The sequence below is a fragment of the Trichogramma pretiosum genome, unplaced genomic scaffold (assembly GCF_000599845.2).
Source record: "Trichogramma pretiosum strain Unisexual culture from Peru unplaced genomic scaffold, Tpre_2.0 scaffold6, whole genome shotgun sequence".
Lineage (NCBI taxonomy): Eukaryota > Metazoa > Arthropoda > Insecta > Hymenoptera > Trichogrammatidae > Trichogramma > Trichogramma pretiosum.
The window spans coordinates 2,071,094-2,096,966 of NW_019641678.1; the positions used below are offsets into that span (position 1 = coordinate 2,071,094).

Here is a 25,873-nt window from a genome sequence, read left to right on the forward strand (position 1 = left end):
GCAGGGAGAAAGGGAAAGAGAGCGCGCAGTACTTTACAGCGCAGCAGCGCCCGAGCCGTGAGTGAGCGCGAAAGAGAAAGATGGGAATATACCCCACGACGACAGCTGGTTTCTCTATGCTATTTCGTGCTACTCGCTATATAGGATGGTCAGTTGCGACGCGATCGTAGCCTTATTAAGAGGCTTCGTGTCGCGTGAGTGAAAAAACAATCGAGCCGTCGTCATCGTTGTCGACGCCTCCGTACCAATTGCTCGTGCTAATTGTTCTACGGTGTGTTTACAGATAAAGGATATCAAAACGCGATAAGTTTAATTTTTGTGATAAGTATAAATAAAATAGATTTAGTGAGCAGCATCAGATGTTTATATTGTGATTATTGTTCAAGATTTTTCCATGAGTGTTGGTCGCCTTTCAAAAAGTGTGTTTTCTTGTGTTTCGCCGATCCTCGATAGTGTATCTGTGTTATAATTTATGGCATCGAGTGTTCATGTGCATGTGATATTATTGAAAGGCAAAAGAAGAGCTATTCTACAGTTTTGTGTGAGTTTTTGTTGTTGTTGTTATTGTTGTTGTTGTTGTTGTTGTTGTTGTGCCGTGATGCAGTTGCGTTCAACAGTCGACGATTATGCAGACGTTCGATTACAGCAACGGCAGCACAGCAGCTACTCATGGTTACTTTGCTGAAACAGATAACGAGGTAAGCCGATGTTGCTTTCTCCACTGCATAAAAGCAGTATGAACAAGTGTACGCACGTATTATACGTATGCGTGTGCAAAAGAGACGCCGGCGAATGTCAAGGCAAACCAGCTTCGTACATTCGATACTATATCGATTGCGTAGGTGTCGCTCGTTCGTCTGTCTTTGTAGACAATATGAAAATACAGGATTTCATTCTTTTGTTCTTTTTCATTGATATACGCGTGCATAAACAAATTAAATCTAACGAGAAAAAAAGCTGCGCGTAATTATCTATGGACTTGCTTTCGCGCGTGTGTTTTCAAAAGTTTTCCTTTTGAAAAGGAGAACACACGCCTGCACATCGGAGTTTATTATAACGGATGGTTATGGTTACACGCACGTACACATATACACTATAGTTGGTTGCTTTACAAGCGGCGTGCGATACTGTGTGCCGTATTAGCGAGCGGCAGCACACCCGCGGCTGCGGCTGCCTATATTCAGCTAGACACTTTGATGTTTTACCGACTCGAGTCTGCGAGTCAGGCCTCGCCTATGTATATGTATGTGTGCGCGCGCGCCTCGTGCGTTCATTCATCAAGAAATTCGACTGATGCTGCTTTTCTATGCTCTGATCCGCCTGTCCGTGTGTCTAGTGTGTACCTGTGTGCTGGCATGTGGTGCCAGAGGATGGATGGCTTTTAAATACAGGCGTGCGGGACATTACGTTACATACATAAACACCGTTTGATGCTATTAAGATATTTGCTGTGCCATGTTTTGTGCATCGCCACCCCGGCTAGCGTTAGAAATTTTATGATTTTTATACGCACGTGTTTTTGTATGCGTACTCCACGTTTCATTGTATTTCACGAAATGGGTTGAGTGAGCTTTCATGAAGCAGGACTAGATTGACGAAATTGTCTAATTCCTTGACGAGCTTTGATGATCGTATGCAGGCTGTTGAAGATTTATCCATTGACAAACACACCAAAGTAGATGCAAGAAATGTTGCTACTAAGGTGATTCTGTAAATTCGTTCCAATTGCACTATATACATAAATGCATGTGTCCATTAACACTTGGAGAAAACTGTTTGTTTGCATTATTATCATTATTATTATCATCATTATTTTTTTTTAATTTTTCGGAGTAAAAAACGTCAAGCGTAAAATAAAAAGAAAGGAAAAGCCGCAAAATTGGTCGATCCATTAGCACATTCTAAAACTTCCAAAAGTAAAATAAAAACGTCTCTTAAATTACGCAAACTCTCGTTCTAGTTGTGTTAGCCTATAATAGGCCAGTGTCACCATCAGTCAATATCGTTGCGTAGTAGGTACGTGTAAGTGCGGCATCGCTTTGGTTTTTCTTTCATCTCATTATCACCATTAAAGAATCTCTGTAATGTCTCAACCGGCTCATCAGCCGAAAGTCGCTCCACCCAAAAATCCACGACTTTTATATTAAGAATGTTGTATGTATACACTAACATTAGACCGGGTCGTTTTTGCAAAAATTTTTTGTATCGCCTGGGCTCATGGCTGAGCTAAAAGTTCAAGGTTTCAGATGAAAAAAGCCGGGCTGCAGAAGTCAAAAAAGTGACTAGAACCGGTGTCGATAGGCTTTTGAAGTTTAAAAACGTGCTTCGGAAATTTAGCAAAATCGCTCTGAAAATGGCAATCATATATTAGATTGCTAACATTGTTCAGAAGGTAAAATTTATGTCGACAAGACGTTTTCTTACGTATTTTTGTGTGTAGAATTGAATTCCCTAGTCAGTTTTGACCTAGGAGGACGATTTCATTGAAAAAAATGCACTTTTTCGATATCTTTATTCTGCGTAAAAAACAAAAAATCGTCTTGTAAACGTTTAAAAATGAACAGAAAAAATTTAGAAAATTTTTTGACACTGCTAAAATTTAGGATTTTTTATGACGAATCCAATGGTATAAATTAGTATACACTTTGGAATTATTTTAATGCAGATAAATACATCTTTATCCCAAAAAACGACATTACGAAAAATTGAAAAATCGAAAAGTGTATTAGTTTCTTCCAGGAAATGGCTAAGTAGAATCAACTATGGAAAAAATTGCACAAAACTATCTGATAGGTTTTTTTCTCACCTTTCCAACGCCGGTTTCAGAAGTTAAAAATTCGCAAGATTCGCTGAGATACAGCGATTTTTGTACGATACGTTTTTTTAGCTTAAGATTCAACAATCGAAAAAGCTTGTTTTTCGATGAATGTAGTTAGCTCAGAATTATTGAGTTTTAAGCTAAAAAAACGTATCGTACAAAAATCGCTGTATCTCAGCGAATCTTGCGAATTTTTAACTTCTGAAACCGGCGTTGGAAAGGTGAGAAAAAAACCTATCAGATAGTTTTGTGCAATTTTTTCCATAGTTGATTCTACTTAGCCATTTCCTGGAAGAAACTAATACACTTTTCGATTTTTCAATTTTTCGTAATGTCGTTTTTTGGGATAAAGATGTATTTTTCTGCATTAAAATAATTCCAAAGTGTATACTAATTTATACCATTGGATTCGTCATAAAAAATCCTAAATTTTAGCAGTGTCAAAAAATTTTCTAAATTTTTTCTGTTCATTTTTAAACGTTTACAAGACGATTTTTTGTTTTTTACGCAGAATAAAGATATCGAAAAAGTGCATTTTTTTCAATGAAATCGTCCTCCTAGGTCAAAACTGACTAGGGAATTCGATTCTACACACAAAAATACGTAAGAAAACGTCTTGTCGACATAAATTTTACCTTCTGAACAATGTTAGCAATCTAATATATGATTGCCATTTTCAGAGCGATTTTGCTAAATTTCCGAAGCACGTTTTTAAACTTCAAAAGCCTATCGACACCGGTTCTAGTCACTTTTTTGACTTCTGCAGCCCGGCTTTTTTCATCTGAAACCTTGAACTTTTAGCTCAGCCATGAGCCCAGGCGATACAAAAAATTTTTGCAAAAACGACCCGGTCTAACTAACATGTGTCGCGCATATCTACATGAATTAATATCGCTTTACTTGCTCTCGATGGATCATACGGGCCGCGCTGAGATTTATTACACGCTCGCTTTGGCTCAATTTTTTTTCTCCCTCTTTCTTGCGCTCTTTTTTATTTATCTCTTGATACCGCGAGTCGAGACGAGTGCTCCTTTTTTTTAATGCGCCGCAGCTGCATTACATACCTACACATACAATGTCGACAACCACTTCTTGTGCAAAAGCTGCTTTTTCCACGTGCTCTGCGCAGCTTTGTGTACGATTGTTTATTTATGCTAGATAATACTTTTGCCCGTGTGACGATCGCAAAAAAATTTCTCGAAAAATTTTTCCGCCATACTCACATTGGTCGCCGCGAACCCTTTTCTATTCAGAAATCGTGACACTGCAGGGCGAGTGCGTGTATAGTCACGTATATATAAAGACGAGAAAACATCTTCGTGCAAATTTGTTTTTTTCATCTTATAACCCGGCATTCATGAAGCCTTCATCTCGATAGTCGGCGCTCATTCGCGTAAATGTAAAGTCACACCTCTATATGTCCTCTGTCTCTTTCTCTCTCTGTTCGTACGTAAACCTAAGCGAGTCGTTTTACGTATTTTGCATTAATATTTTTCTCGCGCGCGAATATTTAGATGCGCGCAGCAGCTCGCACAACTGTATGCGTACACCACAGATTCCACTTCTCGATAAGACATTTTAAAAGCTGGTTTATACTTTTTCTTTCTTTCACTGCCGTCACCGCCATTCTTACAGAAAAGAGATTAAACTACAGAGATTGTCGGCACTCATATATACATACACGGCAAAACAGAGACAACAGTGGCTCGTCGTGCGGCCATGTGGGTGGCATTATGAAACGGTCAATGCATAAAGCGCTTATATGCCGTCTATATATATATTTTATATATATATTTTTTATATTTAAATATAAGAGAAACATTTTTACGATGCATAATCGCGCGGTACGTACGTTTATGTGTGTACTCCGGCGAGTCTATATAGGCACAGTGATGGAATTTCTGTACGCACAACGACGCGAAATATATACATCACGAATGCGTGCGTTCTCACCGAGAAAACATCAAAGCACAGCGTTTTCGTAGTCGTCGAGTCGTCGTTCCAAAATCGATTTTGCATAGCGATATAAACGTACATTTCGAAGAAGAAAAATTTTAAAGCTATCGGAAATAATTGTAAATTCATTGGTATTAATCTGCTAGTAGTGAGAGAATTGATATGTGGAAAATTTTGCTTCAATTCTTTCGCTGCAGCCGCACGTACTCGTATTATCTCGCTATCATCAATCGGAGCTATGTACATTCATCACCGCTCAACATTATTCGGCGCGGACTTTCGCTAGTAATATTCTAATTCACCTACCTTTTGCGACTTTATCGCTATTGCCCATCGCCCCAGCGCTTTTCAGCGCGTGTGCGTATGTATACACGTTTCCTCGGAACATCAACTTTCTGCCGCGCTGGCGACTCGCTTCCTGAAATAGAAGAAACTACACGCGCCCGCCTCTGCTGTACTGTATGCACGTGTGTGTATGTGTCTATGTGTGCATACGGACTGACCGGAATTTTATCTTCGGCGTGTATCTTCCTACTCTCGCTCAAGCTCCGTGATGTATTTTAGGTCTTGCGTACATTATACGAGCTCGCGAGCTCGAGTACATACTGCAATGCACTTTTCTCCCTCGTCATATCTTTTCTCTTTCTATTCGCCGCCCGAGGGCTTATTTAGCCTCTAATTAAACGAATTTCCCTCCCTTTTCATAACTCACTCCTTTTTATTTTTTATCTTTCTTTCTTTTTGCAACTGCAAAGTAATGTCCATGCTATATTATTGTTACTGCGAGCAAATATGGATATTAGATAAATCACGCCCGAGATACTGGAGGATATCTTATTAAGTATTAAAATTATTAATGATCCTCGTGGCGCCAACATGTATAAATTACTCGTCGTCGCAGTCGTCGCGACTCTTGTATAATAATGTTGCTGCTGCTATCATCAAAGCAAATGAGACCGCCGCCTCTGCCTTTCGAAGCAAAACTTTCCACGCACGCTAAATAATTACACGAGCGTATGGCAGAGGAGAGAAAGAGAGAGAGAGAGAGAGAGAGAGGGGAAAAAACATAGCTACTACTGTAACGACTTATATTCATTAAGCTTTTTTTCAGATTGATTAACACGATCTTCTTCCTCATCTGTATTCCGGTGCGCAATTATTATGCGAATGAGAGTTGTAGCATCCTTTTGCAATCGCAAGATTGTGCTTATAGCGTGGAAAGCAGCGTGAGTGCAACGGTAGTGGCAGCTGGTTGGCAGCAGTGTCAAGGCGCCGTGATGTCGCTTCCGGCCTTCGTGTACTAATAATCATGAAAGTTGTATCCTAGTCACGGCGCGACATCGCAACAATATTCCGTGATGTGTTCGTCCGATTGTGTTTAAAGAGCAAACACATTATATATTTACGTACATATGAGCGATGTGTCGCCACTGTCTTAGCGCTATTGAAGAACGCTCGCGTCGTTTTTAATTCACAAACATCAGCAGCTGCTTGAACAGAAACTGCAAAAGAGAGGCACCTTCACCTTGACATCAAATCAATGCACGGTCAGAAAAAAGCATGAACAGAGCCTCGATGTCTTCGATGCAAGTTACATCCGCATCGTCGTTCCTTCCTGTTTGCTTTACGCATTCAAAAATTATTATGTAACGACGCAAGCCTACTCATTTTTTTTTGTTTTAATCGTGAAGCATGTTATTTATTTTTTTTACTCTCCTCCGCGGCTCTAACTTACACGCGTAGGGGTGCATAGAGCATTGTTGTTGTCGAGTGAGAGAAGTTTAGTGAACTCCACTTGCGTATTCACTATGTGTTATATGAAGCTCAAATGTGTATCGAATTACCGGATGTTGAAATACTAAATATCAGACGCAAGACGCCTCGCGAAGGCGGCTTTGATAAATGGGATATGTCGTAAACGCAATTTTAAGTTAACCGGTTAATATATCGAAGCGATTGTACATGACGCCGTTATTGGCGTGAAAAATTAATTTCTCGAGAAATACAAACAAAATGACATTTGTTTATGAATAAACTCAGAGAAGATGCAAACGTATTTGGAATAAATCGCTGCAGAGAGACGTTGTTTCTCGCTCAATCCTTTCGGCCACGATATAAAATCCCTCTTCGTGAATCCTTCCATTCAAATCTCTTTCTCTCAGTCTCTCGAACGCACAAAATGGAACCACAAACACTTGCTGCGTCGCGTCACCCTCGCTTCTTTCATAAGAAAAGCCAATTCACCTTGTCTGTCTCTGCGTCGCCGGTATATATATTATATCGTATGCGGAGCCGAAATCGTCTTCGCCCACTACACTCGAAGAAGGAAGAAATTCCCTTAATCCCCGCTTGACAAAATGAAGAAGAAAAAAATACCCACATATTATTGTCTCCTACTCTGCTCTGTGTTCTCCAGACCCTACTTGCAGATATATATTTATTTCTAGCTGTATACGTTTAAGCAACCGGTGCGTCGACGTTACGCAATATATGCTCTCTCTCTCTCTCTTAAGGATATAATGTGAGACTGGCATTACAATAAAAACGCATCATCTCGACCACATCTTCCTCTCTCCCTGGAGAAATCAGGTTATTTCCCACGTAGTCGATTATGTGTATGGCCGTACCTGGCCCGACTCATGTCGTCCTTTTGTCGTAGACGCAGAGACACATATACCTCAGCGTATGCACAACTTATGAGATTTATGTATTGAGTTTGCGTGCGCCCTTAAATGTAAACATCTATAATAATATGAAAACTTATAACAAATTGTGAAACGATGCGTGCAGGCTTGATTCCATTTCATTTCTCTTTTTCGTTGTTAAAGCTCGGCTTCTGTTACGCCGAACGGCTCGCACGCGCGGGCGACGATGAGTAAAAAAATAAAAGCGAATAAAAGAAAGAAGCGCATGGGCTAGCTAGCCAGCAGTAGGTATTGTATGGACTGTGCATGAGGCCAGTGAGACCTTCCCGGAAAGTCGATCTGGCGAAATATTCGAGGAAGCGCGCAAAAGTAAAGCTGCGCCTCTGCACGACACAACAGTCAGCCAAGTACACAGCGGGCAAAACAAAATTTTCAACCCCCCTGTGCGGCGCAATGGCGACGACATCATCGCAGCGGGTGGAACATATGTATCTAGGCTTCTTCTTCTTCTTTTTCTCCTCCTTTTTCTCTAGACAAGCCTGATCTCTTTTAGGCGAAGGATCTCTGCTGAAGATCTCTCACTACTATATGGCGGGCTTGGATCATCGATCTGTATATCCCTGCATCCACGGACGACTGACGACGTCTTACCTTGAATAGATTTCAAATGGACGAATATTTGCAGCCACCATAAAAGAGAGTATTAATGCACAGAAATGCGAAGCTCTCTTTCGAATTCGCTCAACGCTTGCACATTTAATATCTTTTTCTTTTTTTTTTGTTTTTCAACAATCGAGCTCGTTAGTTTCAAAATATGTCTCGCTCTAGATTCGTGGGTGTGCGTGCGTCGAATTCTTATAGATCCTTGGAGCAATGATTTTTGGGAATAGAAAAACAAAATTGCTTAACGACGCCGGCGGCGATATACGGCGCTCTCCGCGGTACCGTATAAATAATATTGGAAACGATGACGAAGCTACTACAGAATGCCTTTCTTTCGCACCGCCAAACTCGAGGCTCTCGCACGCACGTCTTTCCTTCATTCCTGACCATTCGTCTGTATATACATGTATATATTATACATATATACATATATATGTGTACATATAGTGTGTGACACTTATTATTCGAATCATCGTTTATAAGTAAGTGGACGGTAAGAAAAAATTAAGAATAAATATTGTCTTTTTACAAAACATCGCGTAGCCAATCTATCATATATCAAACATGTTACAGCGCGGACGCCGAAAAAATATATAATGATTGGAGCAAACGTAAGCAAGCTTCAGTCGAAAAAATCAGTCGAAAAATTTTCATTGCCTTTCGGTAATTTGGCCTCGCTTGATGACGAAAGTGTTTGGATTCATGTATAAATTGCCTAACTTAGTGCGTGGTATTGCTACTCGAGTTCACCGCGATGCGGGTCATGTGCATTAATGTTTTTTGAATACGCGCTGCCGATCCCCTTGAGTAATGCAGTCATGTACGATTGTGATTCTTTCATTTTGCAAAAGCAACAGACAGTAGGTACTCTTTCAATACACGTATATGCCATGCTGATCGCTAATGATGTAGTAAAAATTTAACAAAACATTGATCTACACATATTTTTAACTACAGAATTTATAATCATAAATTCGATAAGTTATCGCAAATAATGCAGTGTATCGTTGATATTTCACGATTGTCTACCCTCAAAACTCTGGTAACGTGAACTTGTACATTGCTTTCAATTCTAAAGCTAAAACCTTCTCTCATTTTTTATTGCATACCTCCGCAAAGTAGAGACTTTTGACTTTCTTATTAGAATTTTGTTTTTCTCGTAAGCGTCTCTACTCTCCGAGTTCTTTCAAAAAGTTCTCATGTCACATTGGTAATGTGTAAAGCCGATACATATACTTAAGTACACATACACACACACGCCCATGCACATACTCACACACATGGAAATATAGGCGAACTTTAACGAAATTGTCGACTCGCCTTGGCAAACTAATAAATCGACCTACCTGACTTTTTTTCGATAATTGCTTTCGGAAAATTTCATCTTCAAACTTTGCCGCACATTTACAGTAGCAGGAACCTCGGTATAAACATTTTATTTTTTAACATTTTAAATTCTAGCCATGGGATCTGTTTTAAAAAATCACCTCGTAACTTCTAATAAAAAACGGCGTTTTATAGCCTTTTAGAGTAGTTTTTATCCATGTGTCTTAAACAATAATACTAGACTACAGCAACTTACAGTAAACTCTAACTTGAAGATTTTTGATGAGATTTTTATAGCGGGCAGAAAAAACGAAAATCCACACACGGCTACATAAACATGCAAACTGATTATTCGAATTAAATCACAGACTTTTGGGTGCTTCAGGGGCTTTCAAGTCTACCATACTCGATAAGGATCTTGAGTATACACGTGTATCGAGCCGCTAAATCTCGAGCAACCAAGTGAATTTCTCTCGTTGAGCGGGCGTCGCTCGCTCTTTGAAATTGAGAATAATTAGCCGATCGATCATAAATTTCTCGAGTCATAATTCTCCGGCTTATCCTTCGCGAGTCGGCATGTGCTAAGTACTTTGTACCAGAACTATTATCATTTCGGCTCGTTTATCCTCTGATATTTCTTATCTGCAGAAGCGCGTGCGAGGCAAATCGTAAGAAACTTTCTCCGGACAATTGTCTAAAAACTGTGGTAACGTTAACGAAGGGGGCCTCATCATGTTCGGTTTGGGCAGGATCATCATCATCGCCGTCACTATCATCATTATCATGATGATGATGAAGGAACGGTTACTTTCAATCGAGACACCCGTTGAATCTTTCTCGAGACTCGAGGATGTATACGGCATATAGAAGGATCGGCAGCTTGTCTCTCTCGCTCTTTATTTCTCTCTTTTGCTTGGGCAGCAACGCAGCGCAGTCGGGCGTTCCGAAAACCTGCAATTACGAGCCCGAGCCTCTCACAGCGAGTGAGCGCGCGCGCACAGCTACATCAAGCGGCGCCGCTGCCGCTGTTGCGTTGTTGTTGCCGTGCCAAGCCACAGAGCAGCAAATCTCTTTTCCCTCTCTTTCTTTTCACTCATTCACTGCGGGCTTCGCAGAGGCAGCACGGCACGGCGCAGCAATCCTGTTTATCCTGCAGCGTGTCTTTTCGTATCTCGCAACGGATTTCTTTGGATTTTAGCTCGCTCTTATAAATGGTACATATACGCTAGCAGTGGCGCACAGCATACACGCGCCCGCGCCAGCGTACTCGTACATTCGAATCATGCATAGGTACATTCTGACTCTAGCGACGACAACGACTTTACTTGAAAAAATATAAGTAATTTAAATGGTGATAACAGCGGTTGATGCTCGGTCAAAGAAGATATTTTACTGAAATTCCTTTAAAGTTCAAATTGCGCAGTTGAATCGAACTAAATAAAGAACTTTACGAACAAAATGGTCAAGCTGAGCTTAGCGATTACGTGCAAAATGAGTAAAACGTATAATATTCTATTGTTACATTTGCTCACACACTTCTGCAACACATCGTCGTCTGCGTATCGTACTCACATTATTGTGCGTTAATATATATATTTATCGATTCTCAAAGCTAAAATACATTTACCCGTAATAATCTATATGCATGACAGCGCAGTAAGCGCAAATATGTGTATACGCCTTTGTCGGCACAATATCAAAAGATGACGAGGAAAGAATGCTCGAAAAGTGATTTTTATTACTGTTCATACATTTTTAGAGTCTAACACATATATTTGTATGTATTATAGATGAAAAACACAAGGGTTCCCTCCTGTGTTTTACCTCGCACAATAAGTATATCATAAGTATGATGCGTTTATTAAAGATCTTTATAATCGGCGCATGACAGGGTCGTCAAAATCGCACATAACAGTAACTGCCTTATAGGAGTCGGAAATCGAGAGTGGGCTATGAAAAATTGTTCTTCGTTTCGAGAAACAGCAACGGCAGCAACTTGCTTGAAAGTCAAGTACATAAGCAAGGCAACAGCAACAGCATTGGCTAAGGAAAAGAAGAAAGAGAGGAGAGTCGCGATAGTCAAGCATGCGGCGCGCGGGTCTCTTTCAAGAACAAGTCGGCGACTGACTTCTCTCTTTCTTTCTTCCTTCTCTTTTTCTTCTCTCTCTCTCTCGCAGTTTCTTGCGTCGCGCGCGCTCGGCTTTTATCTTCCTTTGCACGCTGCACGTATAACACTTATGTATATATACAGCTGCATGCCGGTCGCAGTTGCTGCTGCCCATGTTATTTTTATTTCATTTTTTGCTCAATATCACACTCGTTTAGTAGTTCTTTCTTGATGCTGGTATACAATTTTTGTGCACGACCGTTGTTTATCTAAATCCGATTTGAAAACTACTGCGCATTGAGATTCGAAAAAGAAAAAAACATTTGGTTTAGAGAACTTGTTTGGACAATATATTGATAAAACACAAAGGCAAGGAAATAATACAACCTTACTGTAAACTCTAGAGAACATACGGATATTTTGCGAGTCGATCGATCGTTTTTCAATACAACAATCAAGCGAACCGGCACATCCTCAGTCGCGGGCTCTAAAAAGAAACCAATATGAATCATCTCTCGCCTCTTTTTTGCTTGTAGCTGCTTGTATATGTATGTCCATATACTTTAACGTCGGTATATTTGTTCATTTTTTTCATTCATTATCTCTCAGATTCAGGTTTCTCTCTCTTTTTAATTCTCTACTCAGCGTACTCGCACGGTTTTATCTGCGGCGAAGCTCGTCTTTCCGATACTATTATGCAGTCCTATTTTTGTTTGTTTTTATTGTTTTCACTTCGTAACGTGAATGGAAGAACTAAAAAAATTAGGAGTCGAGCAAAGTTGATGAAATATTAAAATATGACGAAGTTGAAGATAGAATGTTTATTTTGTAATATGCGAGTATAGTGAATATCAATTTGAAACGCGCTTTAAACAGTGGAGAATCCTTGGGTAGCCTCGTATAAAAAGAGTAGCCTCGAAGAAACGTAGAAATTGTACGTGCCTTGATGCGCTGGAAAGAGAGACAGAAGTCGGGAGATAATCGCGAAGCGCTGACACTGACGGAAAGCCAAGAGAAAGAGAGAGAAAGAGTCAGGTCGAGACTGTGTCCTCTTTCTCTCTCTCTCTTCCTCTTGCTTCTTCAAGTGAGCCGCTGCCGCCAACGAGCAGACGTTGAAAAACTTCAGCTTCGTATCCTTAGTCAGGATTTTTAAAAGCAACGGCAGCAGCACACTCTATACCGGGCAAGGAAACAAAAAATAAAATAAAATAAATAATATATCTGGCTATAACAAAAGAGGCGCCTAGCCAATTAAAACGCGCGAGTAGTGCGCGCTTGCATGCATCGAGTCACTGACGCTGCAAGTCAGGAGCGAAGAAGAAAAATTTGACGATGATAAATTCTTGAAATTTTTCAAGACGGAAGTCGCGCGAGTACTGTAGGCTGCAGACGCAAAATTTAACACGAAAAGGCTTCTCGATCTGTGTATAGGTAAATATCTGTCTGTGTGGGTATACCTATAGAAAGCCTGCAGACCTCTATACGCGTATAAGTGAGAGAGAGAGAGAGAGAGGGAAAGAGAGGAGTGCTCGTGTGGTGTACGTAAGAGAGGCCGCTGCCCTGAAAAACTAGTAGCCCCATGTAAGAATGCCGCTCGACAGCCTCCACATTGCTATACCTATGCTGCGGCTATATACAATCTGCCGTGCTCTCTCGGGCATACACAGCCTTCGCGCCATTCTCTCTCTCTCTCGGCTCTTGTGCGGAGATCTTTCCGTTTCTTGCCCACACGTTATATACATGCGCTTGAACGAATCTTATGTTCCATGGCTCTCTCTCTTTTTCTCTCTCGCCACAGTCTGCGAGCTGTGCCCTGTGCATGTGTATGCTTATACGTGTTGGCTTTTATGATACCGAAAAAGGGAGAGAGAGAGAATATGCTCACGTATACCGTACATACAAAGTCCATATACGGCTTCTTTCGTTTATTTATATTATATTATATTATATTATGTGCCAGCAGCGAATAAATAATATAATTTTTATGAAAAATTCTCGGTAGAAATATTATTGCTTCCGGTAGCTGCGCGAAACGGCGCAATTCGATCGGGCGCGACGCAGAGGCGGAGCAGAGACTTGAGCAACAGCACGACACGCAGGATTTCTTCCACGAGGATGTTTGTGCGCGACGTCTGGGTGTGTATGTGTGAGCGTGTTACTGATTAATATAGGGATTTAAATTTGATACTTATTGAGTAGTGCGTTTCGCAGAATATTGACGAGAGAACGGAACTGAAATAACGACTATGCTATAGTATTTCTTTATTGAAGATTTTGTCGGAAACCGATTTTACGGTATATTGGTATTATTGGTATGAGGAACTGCTGCTCTCTCGAATTTCGTATTCGAGAGAGAAAGCAAGACTTACAACTCGAGGACCTTACGGGCGTCTGTTGTGCACATTAGCGACGCGTGCTCAATTCTACACACACTCGTTTTACGTTTTCATATATATATATTTCCCAGGTCTGTGGGGACTGCGTTACATCAATAGCCGCCCCCCATACGAAGATTGATGAAGAGACCGTGGCAAGTGCACTACTATACGGTATTACGGTTCGCAACGAAATTCGCAGCCAAACTTTGCGCAGTTGATTTCTGGCGTTGAATTTCGGAGTCGATAACGAGTCGACAATCGATAGGCAAGCAAACCCTAAAACTACTCTGGAGCAATATGCACCGGCGATGTGACATGTCCTGCAGTCGGTACAAGGAGACGCCGCTTTTATCAGGGATATTGCTTTTCCGTACCCCCTCCCCAGTGACAGGCGTCGTCTGCCCCAAGTGTTTGTTTATCATTGTATGCGATTCGGCTAGCTGACGCATGGCTCTTTCTTCAGAAAGTGTTGGCCAAAATCTTATCGTTTAAACCTCGTTTTCTATGAAAGAAATCCTATGGAGTTTTCTTCTTTTTTTCCTGCTCAACAAATATGCTTAAAAAATACTTATGTGCTATAAATTGTCAGGACTCGCGCGCATATTCGTTGAAATCGTTCTCTCTTTTCACGCTAAAACGCTTCCGCTTCGACGGATGCTGCTTGCCTGGAATTTCATCCGAATATTCCAATTCCAAGCACGTTCGATTCTTCAAAATGAAGAAAAAAGGCAGGGACAAAATATGCAAGAGAATGCGATATTTTTCATCGATTCAATCTTCACGTATTCGCATGACTGCTGCCACCGCCGCGCAACTCATGCATTTCAACTATCTCTTATCACGAGAAAAAAATGAATCTAGCACTGTCCTACTGGGCTCCGGGATCTTTTCTTTATACTCTCTGCGCTGTTGCTGCCTGCGCGGTGCTGCAAACAACACGCATCATCTCGCCGAAACAGAAGACGAAGAAGAAGAAGAAGAAGAAGAAGAAGAATGAAAAGCAGAAAAAAAGTTCAGAATAAGAAGAATAAGAAGAAACGTTAAGCGGTGTATATTCTCTCCTTCTTCGCGGCAGACTTCAAAGCTTCTCTTGCGCAGCGTTCGGTCTCTCGTTCGAAAAGCAACTCTCGCACACAGACGTACAGAGCTTAAAACTTGGCTTTCTCGCTATGCCATACGTGCTGCTCTGCCGCCGCTGCTTCTGCGTGCTTCCCCTCAATTTTCTCCTCATTCTGTACCTCTTTCCCTCTCTTCGCGTCCTCTTCTTCACCGTCTCTCTGTATGTGCTCTCGCACAGATCTCTGCGTTTTATACACACACATACACACGCACAAGTACAACACACAAACTCATATATGTGCATATTTTTTGTTTTCCATACCCTTTTTCGGTTTCTCTCGATTTATACTCCTCCTATCTCTCTTTCTTTATCTTTCTTTTCGTCCCACACAGTTTTTCCACTTTTTCTTTTAAATGAAAATCGGTTTAGATTAACGATTCACCCATGACATAGACGATGAGTGTGACAGCCGAAAATTATTTAATCACTGCTTGTGTTGCTCTTCCAATGTAATTATTAGATGGGCACGTGAGGAGACATGATTGTTCGAGTGGATTCTTGGATGATTTCGAGGTTAAGTTGATACGAGGTGCGTTTATTAAACAATAGCCAATAAAAATAATTATTTGCTGTTGCTTTTGCAAATTATAAGACATTTTATTAATCTGGATCTATCCTCTGGTTTCTAATGTTCCTTACTATAATGAAATGCTGCAGAAATTTGATGTGATCAGTGGAAAGTCCAGCAGTGATGCTGAATATGTGAAAGTGTGTAAAATCAAAGTGTTATAACAACCCATTGATACATATTTACCCCTTACTTATAATAGAACTGGAAGCTGTAATTTGATTCAAATTATGCAAGTTGATTGTTTAATTTTAATGAGAGATGCATGCATAAAATAAAAATGTAGCCCATGAAAATATTCTGCAATGATGCATTACAAAAATTATTTTTCTGGTTGGCAATTGTTCAGGTTTATTGAACTGTTATTACATTGATATTACAAAACCCTCGTTATACTTTTTCCATTGTTCACAGTGTAAAACTCTCCTGCATTGTTGCAAGATATTCAAAGTGTTGATATAGAGTATATGTAGGCTCGAGTAGTTGCTAGCCAACCAGCGTAGAAGTCTTTTCTGGCACAATCTCCACAAATGGTCGACGAGTCCTGGGGTATATCGACCCCTCCTCCAAATGCTACCGCCCCAATCTCTTGTTGAATGTATATGTGCATTATCCGGCATCAATCCTGGCCAGGATGCTCAGTTGTACTACGACTCGCTTCATAGTCAGTCTGTTAAAGCAAATCAATTCTCTGTTATAAGCTCTATTAAATTCTTTCTAAAATTTTTACTAATATACTTCTAATAAAAGATCTTAGTTATAAAGTAATTTCATAGCAAGTTAAAAGATCTTGATCATTGGGTTCTTTGAGGGCCTGCTGATTCAAAATGGTATGTAGGTTTTACTATTAGATCTCTCCTTCATATATAAATGCATTCTACCGTAATGATCATTTATGACAGCTTTTCATATTCCCTTCTATTATGAAGTCTACCTATGGCTTTAGTTTTTCTGTAGATAGAATTTTTCTTGTTCCTTCCCTTCACTCCTACTTGAGAATCATATTTCAAAACACAAGTACGTTCTTCAATTTTTTTCTTGCACTTGTTTACAACTGTAGAGAAAAATTGTTTAAATTAATATGAATCATTTTTTTCCTCATTATATAATAAAAAATGTGATGGTGTTGAAATAAATCATTGTGTAAAGTATTTTAAATCATTGCTTATAATTTAAAATCCAGGTTCTATAAGTTTTTGTATCCTGTACCTTTTCTAAATTACATAAATCATTATTATTACTCATGTACTTGTATGTAACTAACAGTACAGATAGAGAAATATACTTGTATGCACCTATAGACTACCCGCTATGAAATCATATTTCTATAGATGGCAGTGAACAATAGCCATCATTCAGGAGATACAATAGCTATTATTTTTTTCTTGTTGTACAATGTAATATAAATATTTTTCTATAGGTTCTTTACTTACTACCCTCTGCTTAAATTAATGATTTACTTGATACATATGCTGGGTGAATCAAAAAAAATGTTATACATATATCCATGGATGGTGGGTGCATTTTGCCTGTCGAGCCTTGTGTTGGCTTCGATCAATATTACATACCACAAAAGCTTGTTGAGTTTGTTCTGCGCAGAGGGGTAAGGCGAAAGCCAGGATGCAGCTCTGGGGTTGGCTAGCTTTCTTTTTCTCCTCCTTCCTGGTAAACATTTCATCTTGTACGCTCCTCTTGCTCTTCAGCATCCATAATTGGCATATATGACTCATGAAGGAGAAAGAGTCGAGCTGCATCGATCCAGCTTGTAGCCTGGAATCTTTTTTCTTTGTTTGAAATGGAAGAGTAGCGCAGCCATTGCTTGTGCTTGACTGAATCAATAGTACTCAGAATTGGTTGCAAGCGTGCCATAATCCTGATGGCTGACTCTGCAGGCATTATTGCATTGAAATTCATGATTTCCTTTAGGGTTTGAAATATGAAAAATAATATTTCTGACTTGTTAAAATATAAGTTTAGTCCCTGCTGTTTGCATTTGATGATTCCACTGTTTGCGATATAGAAAAGATTATTTTTAATATATTATATAAAAACAAGTATGAAATTTATCCATTGTAGTATATTTTGTAAAATATTCATTATCATTGCAAAATATTTTAATCTTATATTGCCCAGAATATGAATAATAATAATCTTTTGTGATTTATGCAAAATGAACTAATCAAAAAACCATTATGTATGTTTCAGGTTCAGACTAGCCATGTCCAGTAAGTGGCATCCTGTATTAATATTCAGCATAGACAGGATAGTAGCACGCGCTAGTCGTGGTAGATAGAATGAGTGGACCTCGACCATCCGACTCACGCTGTTTCAACGAAAATTCACCCAGGCCTCCAGTCCCTGGTTAGTATTGGATTTTTTTTACAATTGGTAACTTACAATTGAGAGCTCATTAATAACAATCTTCTATTACAGGCGAAGAGAGGGACGTCAGCTACAAAAACAGCTTCTCTAGTAGCAGCACAAGTAGAAGCAGTAGCAGATACGAGCAGCCCACGGATCAACAATCATCCAGAGGTTGTGCAGTATCATTGCGAAGCACAAGTTGCGATGCGAACAGCGGTGGTAGTACCTCCGCGCCTCAAGGCTACGAGCCAGAGGGCCGCTGCGATCGTGCCATCATCATGGAGGATCACCACCTACAACAACAGCAGCTGCAACAGAAATTACGAAGCTCTAACAATGCCAACGAGCCATTGGCATGCCTTCAGTGGTCCCGTAGTCTGCACGCTCTGCTTGAGGATCCAAAAGGCCTCAAATTGTTCGAGCATTACCTGCAGCAAGAAGGACACATTTATGCGTTGTACTTTTGGTTTGCTTGCGAAGGCCTCAAAGAGGAGCACGATCCGAACAAACTCTCGGCAATTATTAAGGTACTTGTCAGGAGATTCTTCCAAAGGCCACAGCTAGCGTTACCTGATGAGGTGCGCAAGGACTTGGGCCGAAGATTTCGCGAGGGCTTGGCAGATCGAAAAACGTTCGAGCTCGCGCAACGCGAAGTTGAAAGGCTTATCGAAGAGACTACTTATCCCAATTTCCTACGCTCCGATGTCTACTTGCAATACGTACGACAATGCCAGCAACTTGTCAATGACCAGTCTCGTTCACCTCAGTCACAATCAGCATCGGTCTCGGTTAAAGATGGCCAGTTGGATAATGATACAAATTCTTCGACAACACCACCACCGACCGAAACGATTGGATGTGCGTCTAATTTATTGCCCACCTTACACGAAGACAGTAAGTATTGAAAGTCATTTATTTTTTCAAATCATAATTATATTTTGTACTTACACTGTCTGTATACTTTCAATAGGTGAATTATCAGTACAGCAACCGAGTCAACAGCAATTACACCTACAGCAAATACATCAACAGCAGTTGCACCAACAGCAAACTCAGCAACAATCGCGCCCATTACCGCCATTACCGCCCGTACCACCTCACGAGCAGGCCGAGCCACAACAGCCAATACATAAAACGCATTCCACAGATCGAAATGTACAGCCAACGGGAGAGATGAGGCTAACAAAAGACATGCTTATGGCTACTCAACAGTTCAGGGCACTTGACGTTCGGCCTAAACCTGAAGCTTTTGCTGGGTACGAATCTATTTATGTTTGTCAAAGCTCAATACGTTGTGAATATTGTTTGGGTAATGAAAGAACAATTACTTCATGCTAAAAAGGTTTATTAGTTCATCGTGTTTTATGACATGAAATATTTGATTTATGACATGAAAGATTGAATAGTTCTTTCATCATCAAAACAAAAATATATTGGCAACAAAATCAATGAGCATTACTATGTGTATTACTATTTTTATTTATAAATCACGTTTTTCGTAATATTTATGTAATCACCTTTGTTTTTACAATGTTTCTAATTCATTTTTGTTTATTTTTCTCTTTTTTGGTTTTCGTTCTGTTTTGCCCTCGTATGTTGAAAATCTGCATGAAAACAACAGAATTTACTTGCGACAAGGTGCTAGTCCGTATCACGCCACGGTCTCGAGACCGCGCGTACAGTATTCTTCGTACAATCCGGTTTCGAGGCAAGACTCTGAATTACAGAGTATAAGCAGCGAGGCTCGAACAGAGTCTGATAAATTATCTGTCACCGACGCCTCACTGTAAGTTTGGTTATAATTTTTTCTTTAATTTTCACCTGCATTTTTATGTTATCAAAGTTTTATTTTTCTGCGGCTTCGATCAATGATAAATCGATATCTCAGCATCATTTATATCATTTTTTTTTTTTTTTTACAGAGACAGTGCATCTATGTCACGTAGAAACACGCGTAAGCAGCATATTCGTCAATATCAGCAAATCAAAAAATCGGCTATGATCAATCGTGACTCCGTTGGTCACGAAGCTATAATACCTCGTACCCAAAGGATGTCACGCGAACAAACCAAGCCGCTTGATCCCGATACATTTGCTAAGCATTTGATAGAAAAACTTAAAAAAATCAAAGAGGACCGTGAAAACGAGGAAAAACTTGATCGCAAACTGAAAGAAGTAGATCTTTCAACGAGCATGAGGTAGGGAACAAAATATTTCTTCAGAACTTTTTTTATTTTTTATTCAGGGTGTGCATAAAAAATCTAAAATTATATTCTCCTTATAGCGATATATGTGATAGTCCAAAAACATCATGTGCACCACCAACACAATCATCGCGGTACTTGACCGACGATTTTCGCGACAAGCTGCAGCTAGAAGACGATAATGACCAGGCAATTCTTGATCAGCACGTATCGAGAGTTTGGAATGATTTAACGCCGTCACTATCGCCAAAGCTCGCATCGCCAAGGCCACGATCTCCTGACAAGAATCGTCGTCAGCTTCAGCCTCAATTACCGCCACCGCCACCTCCACCTCGGAGAGATCAGCGGAAAGAAAAAGACGTTTTCTCGACATTTTCTGGTGACAGTGGCAACGTGAACGATTATGCTGAAACTAGTGAACTTCATGGCGCTGGCAGTATGAGTTCACTAGGTTCTCACTTGCCTAAGAGCAAATCGGTTCCATCGGATTATGCTGGTTCCTTATTCAAACAGGATCGTTATTTCCAAGGTATAATACTGACAATTTTAATTTATTATGCGATGTAACCAAAAAATCTTTGTGTTATATAGATGAAATAATATAAAATTTCTATGTTTTAGATCAAGAATCGTCTAGGCACCGTCGTTTAGAGAGTGGAGCGCGGTCATCAGCCACAAAGAAATCCATGACCGAACTGACAGATAGTGGCGTATCGGTTGTCTCCGACGTACCACCAGCTGCAGTAAAAGATACTCGCCTTCTTAATTGGCTTAAGGAAAACGATACTGGCAGTAGTTACTGCGTTGGCAAACCTGAACTTAAGGCGCGACACAAACGTTCAGCAAATTTGCCACAGCAGCCATTTGTTGGTGATCCTGGCATGCCTCTATTACCACAACCTCATACTGTAAGATTTTTTTTTATAATTCATGAATTGTTGAGAATGGAATATTTTTATTCATATATTCATTTTATTTCTTGTAGGCGACACAGCTGGAAGAGGCCAAACGTAGATTAGAGTATGAACAGAGTCGCAGCAATAGTAAGCAGCGTAATTCAAGTCAATGTCTCAAACAGCAGCAACCACAATTTTTAGATTATGAGCTAGTTAGTTCGATGCCGACTGCACCTATCGTTGAAACAGCTACAAGTCAAACAACGTTGAGACGACCAAAACAAGCTGGTAAAGATTTTACTACCGTCGTATTAAGTTTTTGCGATGAAAAGGTCCCCTACATGTTGAAAATTGCTGGTTACAATGTCACTCTTAAACAATTTAAAGAAGTGCTTCCAAAAAAAGGCAACTATAGGTAAATAGTAATTACTTACTCGACTCAACTTTAGTGACTAGGTTATTATAGTTGTCTAATTAATCTGCATTTTTAAGGTATTTCTTCAAAACCGAATGCGAAGATTTGGACATGGCAGTTATCCAGGAAGAAATTACCGAAGACACTGAATTAGTGCCACTGTGGGAAGGAAAAATTATGGCTCAAGTTAAGGCACTAGAGTGAAGTAGTATTTTTATCAATATTTTCGCGTTTTAGGCTTTTTAAAGTGTTCTTAACTAGAACCTTTGGGAAGAAAATTTAGAGCGCAAAAACCAATGAAAATGAATTGTATGTGTACGTTTTATTCCACAACCGATTTTTTCAAGTAAAAAATTCGCGTGTGTATGGTTATAGAAAGTTTATACAATGAACATTTTCATTTTCCAAATTTTTTAATATCAGTAAAACGAATAATTAGGTGAAATTTTTTAATTGTGAACGTCAAATAGTCAACAGTGGCAAAACTTTTACATATTACTTAATCATTGTACATATATTTAGTGTTTTTGAATAATTCAGAAACATCGTTTTTATACATGTATTTATTGTTGGTACTGCGAATGCATATTATGTTTAGTTGTTAGAGTAAAGGTGTTGCTACTGGCATATTTCGTTCGATACCTGTAAATAAAAAAGCCAATTTAACTAATTTTAATACTCTCAATCCAAAATGATTTCAATTACTTATCCAATACGTGCGTAGATTAGCGATCGACGAATGATTTTGCGCAATGCTCGATCAGTGCATTTTTACTTCGACTATTTTTATTATTTTTAAAAAATGGTAAAAAAGCAATTGCGGAAAATCATGTGCATTATAGAATGACACCTACAATGATGATTAATCGTGTGAATAAAAATCGACTGTACAAAAAAGCCTACGTAGTTAATCGCCTTATGAGAAGTACATACTCGTGTATGGTCTTCTTCCCCTTAGATATATTTTATAAATGTAGGGATGGAGAGAGAGACAGACATTACACACAAAAATCTTAATCGAACGAAATAAAAATAGTCGATTGTCGGGCAAGTGACAGAGTATTTCATTTTTAATTGAAGATTTATTTGGCTCATGAAAATATGTATATTATATATGCATATCATCTGATTTTAAAAGCACATAGAAAATGTAAAATAGTAGTTTACAAAGAAACAAATATAATATATAAATAATATAAATATATAAATATATTAAAAAGCGTGTTTTTTTATTATTCTTGTTTGGTGCAGGCAGTGTCGCTACGATGCATTTGCCTAAGCAAAACGAGGATGAAGACAGTCAAAGATTCGATAGGGTTTTATCGCGTTATCAATATTGCATTTGTGCGAATCGTCAAATCATGTAATGTATAAATTTTAACGATAAAAAAAACGAAAAAATTGTGTACCGCGATATTGACAAAAATAAAATAAATAATTATTGTCCGGAATTTTCGAAGCATAAAATACAAGTTATATTTCGATGTTGCAGTGAGTCGCGTAAGAGCAAAGTGTATTTTGAAATAAACAAAAACTGTAGAAAGCTTTGCAAAGGCATCTATTGTGAAAAATTTCAGAATCATTCACTATTAAGAAACAAAACAGCAGTGCTGAGTAATGGCTCGCGAAGTTCTCAATGCTCAGCGATTCGCATAAAAAGCAAAGAAAAATGAAAAAGAATTGTGCCTTTTTTGTATAGTGCGATAAATGGAAAATAGCCGTCTTGAAAGCCTAAATTTACGGTTGTGTGTGCGTGTTTCACTATACATTTTTTTTGTTATTTTTTTATTTGCGCGTACATGCTAGCTATATTTAAAACGTTTGTGAACGGCCAATAAATATCGCATGGAAAAACAGTAGATTCTTTCATCTTCGTTGTTTTATACATACTAAGGAAATCGATGAGTAACTATAAGATGAACGAATAAAAAACGGTTTAGCGAAAAAAACGATTTTTGTACCTAGTATTAATCAGAGTTAGTTCTTTCGTAATTAGGATTTTCGTGCTGCTTGAGCAAGCGTGCTTGGATCTTAATTTCGAAAAGAATGAAAGTGAAAAAAAATTGATGCGCTCGTAAAAGAGAATTTTTGTAAGTGTAATTAATGGTCAAGTAAAAAAATTGTACAATGTGTAATATTATAGTTTAAGGAAAAAGACTTCTTTATAATTGTAAAAGAACGACGTTTTAAGGTCGAAAGCGAGTTTTAAGGTGAGAATGCGTATGTGTATACAAAAAGCATTTTATGTAATTAAAATGTAATTGATGATGCTTCGTTAAATGCGTTTTTCAAATATTTATACTTTTTACGGTTAACACCACCATATTTTGTACATTATTTGTGAATTATTAGGGTTATATACGTGAGGTAATATTTAAAATAAAAATAGTCATTTGACTTTTTTAAGTACAAAAATCGTGCGCGAGTATAATTATGTATATTCTTGTCTTGGGAGTATATTATGTTTGAAATTCGCTGAATCGCGATGTATTCAGTCAATAATACAAAAAATGGTTTCATTTAGGATCGATCTATTTTTTTCCACAATTAGGTTTTTGTAATTCCTACGAAAAAATTGTTTTGTGTTCTGTGTACGATTATGCAAAATGTGACATGAATAATATGAAAAATTGTTCCTGTATGCCTATTAAAAAGCCGATTTTATAATACTGACGATTATTGTATAACAAAAGAGCAATGGATATTGAAATAATAATATGCGATTTCATTGAAACATAATCAACAAACACAACTATTTCTTTACAAACATTCCTCCAGGCTCACTTTTCAACCTTGTTATATTTCACTCTAACTTAATCTAAGTAGACCACACTTATCCAAGATTTTAAATTGTAAAGCGTCGAGTGCTATAATTCTTAATGGATTTAAGACTGAAAAAAATATTTTTTAGTTTATTTAGTCAACTTATTGTTTTAATCGATATTTTGTAAAATCCAAATATTTTTCTTAAACTAGATAAAAAAAACTAAAAAATTATCATTTTGCTACAAAAGGCGGTACATTTTGTCAACATCCGTGATATTTTCTTTTATACATTCAGTTTCCTTGTACGATGACAATTATTTTAATACTTTTTAGATATATCGATTAGTGTCAGCACATATCGTAGATTCTTGATTGTTTTATATTATCACAAAAATGAAGAGAAAAAAAGAGTAAACATGCAGTCGAGATCATAAAAAAAAAACAATTCCAATCTTCCTTTTAGCTCAACAATTGAACTGTTTATCGTCATTATCACATAAAGTTCAAACGTCTGTATACCGAGAGTAATGTAATATTAGATAAAAAATTCTCGTTATTTCATTCAGTTACAAAATGAAAAATTGTCATTTGAGCACATTACACGCGCATCTGAGTGACATATAAGCGTGTGCTTAAACATCAACAGCCATACAGCATTGGGAAGTGTATAACCGCAAGGTCAAATAATAAGATATCTAACAAAACATTTGCTGAGAAAAAAGTTGACATTATTCGTGTTTTTTTTCACATTTAACAGTCACGAGTACTATTACAGGCTGCACTACATAAGTGCTTGTAGGAGGAAAACGAAATTTTTAAAGTTTACATTCCTTATACCACATTATGTATAAAAAGCTTCGATCTAAAGATATACATAAATTAAAAGATGTGCGATATGAGCATGATGAGGAAAATCAAATTTTTCACGTCATTAAAAAAAAATCATATTATGTGCGGGTTTTTTGTAGGTATATCCTTATTCTGGCAGCATTATCAATTTTGGATGACAGGGCAGTCGCGAGATAAAAAAAGAGCACGAGTTATTTCACTTTGAACTTTGCTCGTGAAGCCAAAATTCCTATGCATGTAATACCCACAATAGAATTTTTATGGCCACAACAGAGAGAAGGAGATGTACGTATACATTCAAAGTTACGATCCGTAGTTTTCATATTGTTGATAGAATATAATATTTTTTTTTTTGTGAAAAAACAGCTCATAAATAAACGAGGTTGGACGAAATTTGATAATGATATCTTTTATACTGTCGCCACCGCACTAATACCATGACTATAGAATTTGCCTCTAGACTAAATTAACGCTTTCAAAAAATCTAACTCTTTTGATCGAAATTTACTTTAATAAAAATCATTCAATAGCTATTCAATTTTACCTATTAACGAAGTTATAACAAGGATTTAAGAAAAGACCATCATAAAAAGGAAATGTATTCTACTACTTAGTAAATTTTGAGTCACTAGAACTAAAAATCTTTCAAATGCTTTTGGAACATTGTGAGAGCTATTCTATTCTATTAAATGACAATCGAGTTTGAAAAAACAATCTACTGGAAAAACAGGATTTCAGTTCTGATGCTTTCTTCATTGATGAAAAATAATCTAATAGCGTTACTCTATGTTTATTTTC

The 25,873-nt window shown here is 38.3% G+C and overlaps 1 protein-coding gene across 4 annotated transcripts; it reads left to right on the plus strand.

Moving 5' to 3' along the window:
- The first annotated feature begins 203 nt into the window (after positions 1-203).
- LOC106658029 (axin) lies at positions 204-24,168 on the plus strand. Of its 4 annotated transcripts, XM_014379822.2 has the most exons (11): positions 14,999-15,542; positions 15,996-16,411; positions 17,787-17,942; positions 18,015-18,839; positions 18,916-19,201; positions 19,567-19,731; positions 19,868-20,143; positions 20,230-20,678; positions 20,771-21,057; positions 21,135-21,460; positions 21,538-24,168. In XM_014379822.2, exons 3-11 carry the CDS (start codon positions 17,876-17,878, stop codon positions 21,662-21,664), a joined length of 2,808 nt encoding a protein of 935 aa, XP_014235308.1. In that variant the 5' UTR covers positions 14,999-15,542; positions 15,996-16,411; positions 17,787-17,875; the 3' UTR covers positions 21,665-24,168. The 4 variants fall into 4 exon arrangements, with proteins under 4 accessions (XP_014235310.1, XP_014235308.1, XP_014235309.1 ...); XM_014379824.2 differs by lacking the exons at positions 14,999-15,542; positions 15,996-16,411 and adding an exon at positions 204-698; XM_014379823.2 differs by lacking the exon at positions 15,996-16,411.
- Positions 24,169-25,873: the final 1,705 nt, after the last annotated feature.

Excerpts from the sequence above, each read along its gene's own strand:
- LOC106658029 (XM_014379824.2), top strand. The coding sequence starts at position 17,876 with ATGAGTGGACCTCGACCATCCGACTCACGCTGTTTCAACGAAAATTCA. Across the intron at positions 19,202-19,566 it reads AAACCTGAAGCTTTTGCTGG|AATTTACTTGCGACAAGGTG; the intron begins GTACGAATCTAT and ends TGAAAACAACAG. Across the intron at positions 21,461-21,537 it reads CCAAAAAAAGGCAACTATAG|GTATTTCTTCAAAACCGAAT; the intron begins GTAAATAGTAAT and ends TGCATTTTTAAG.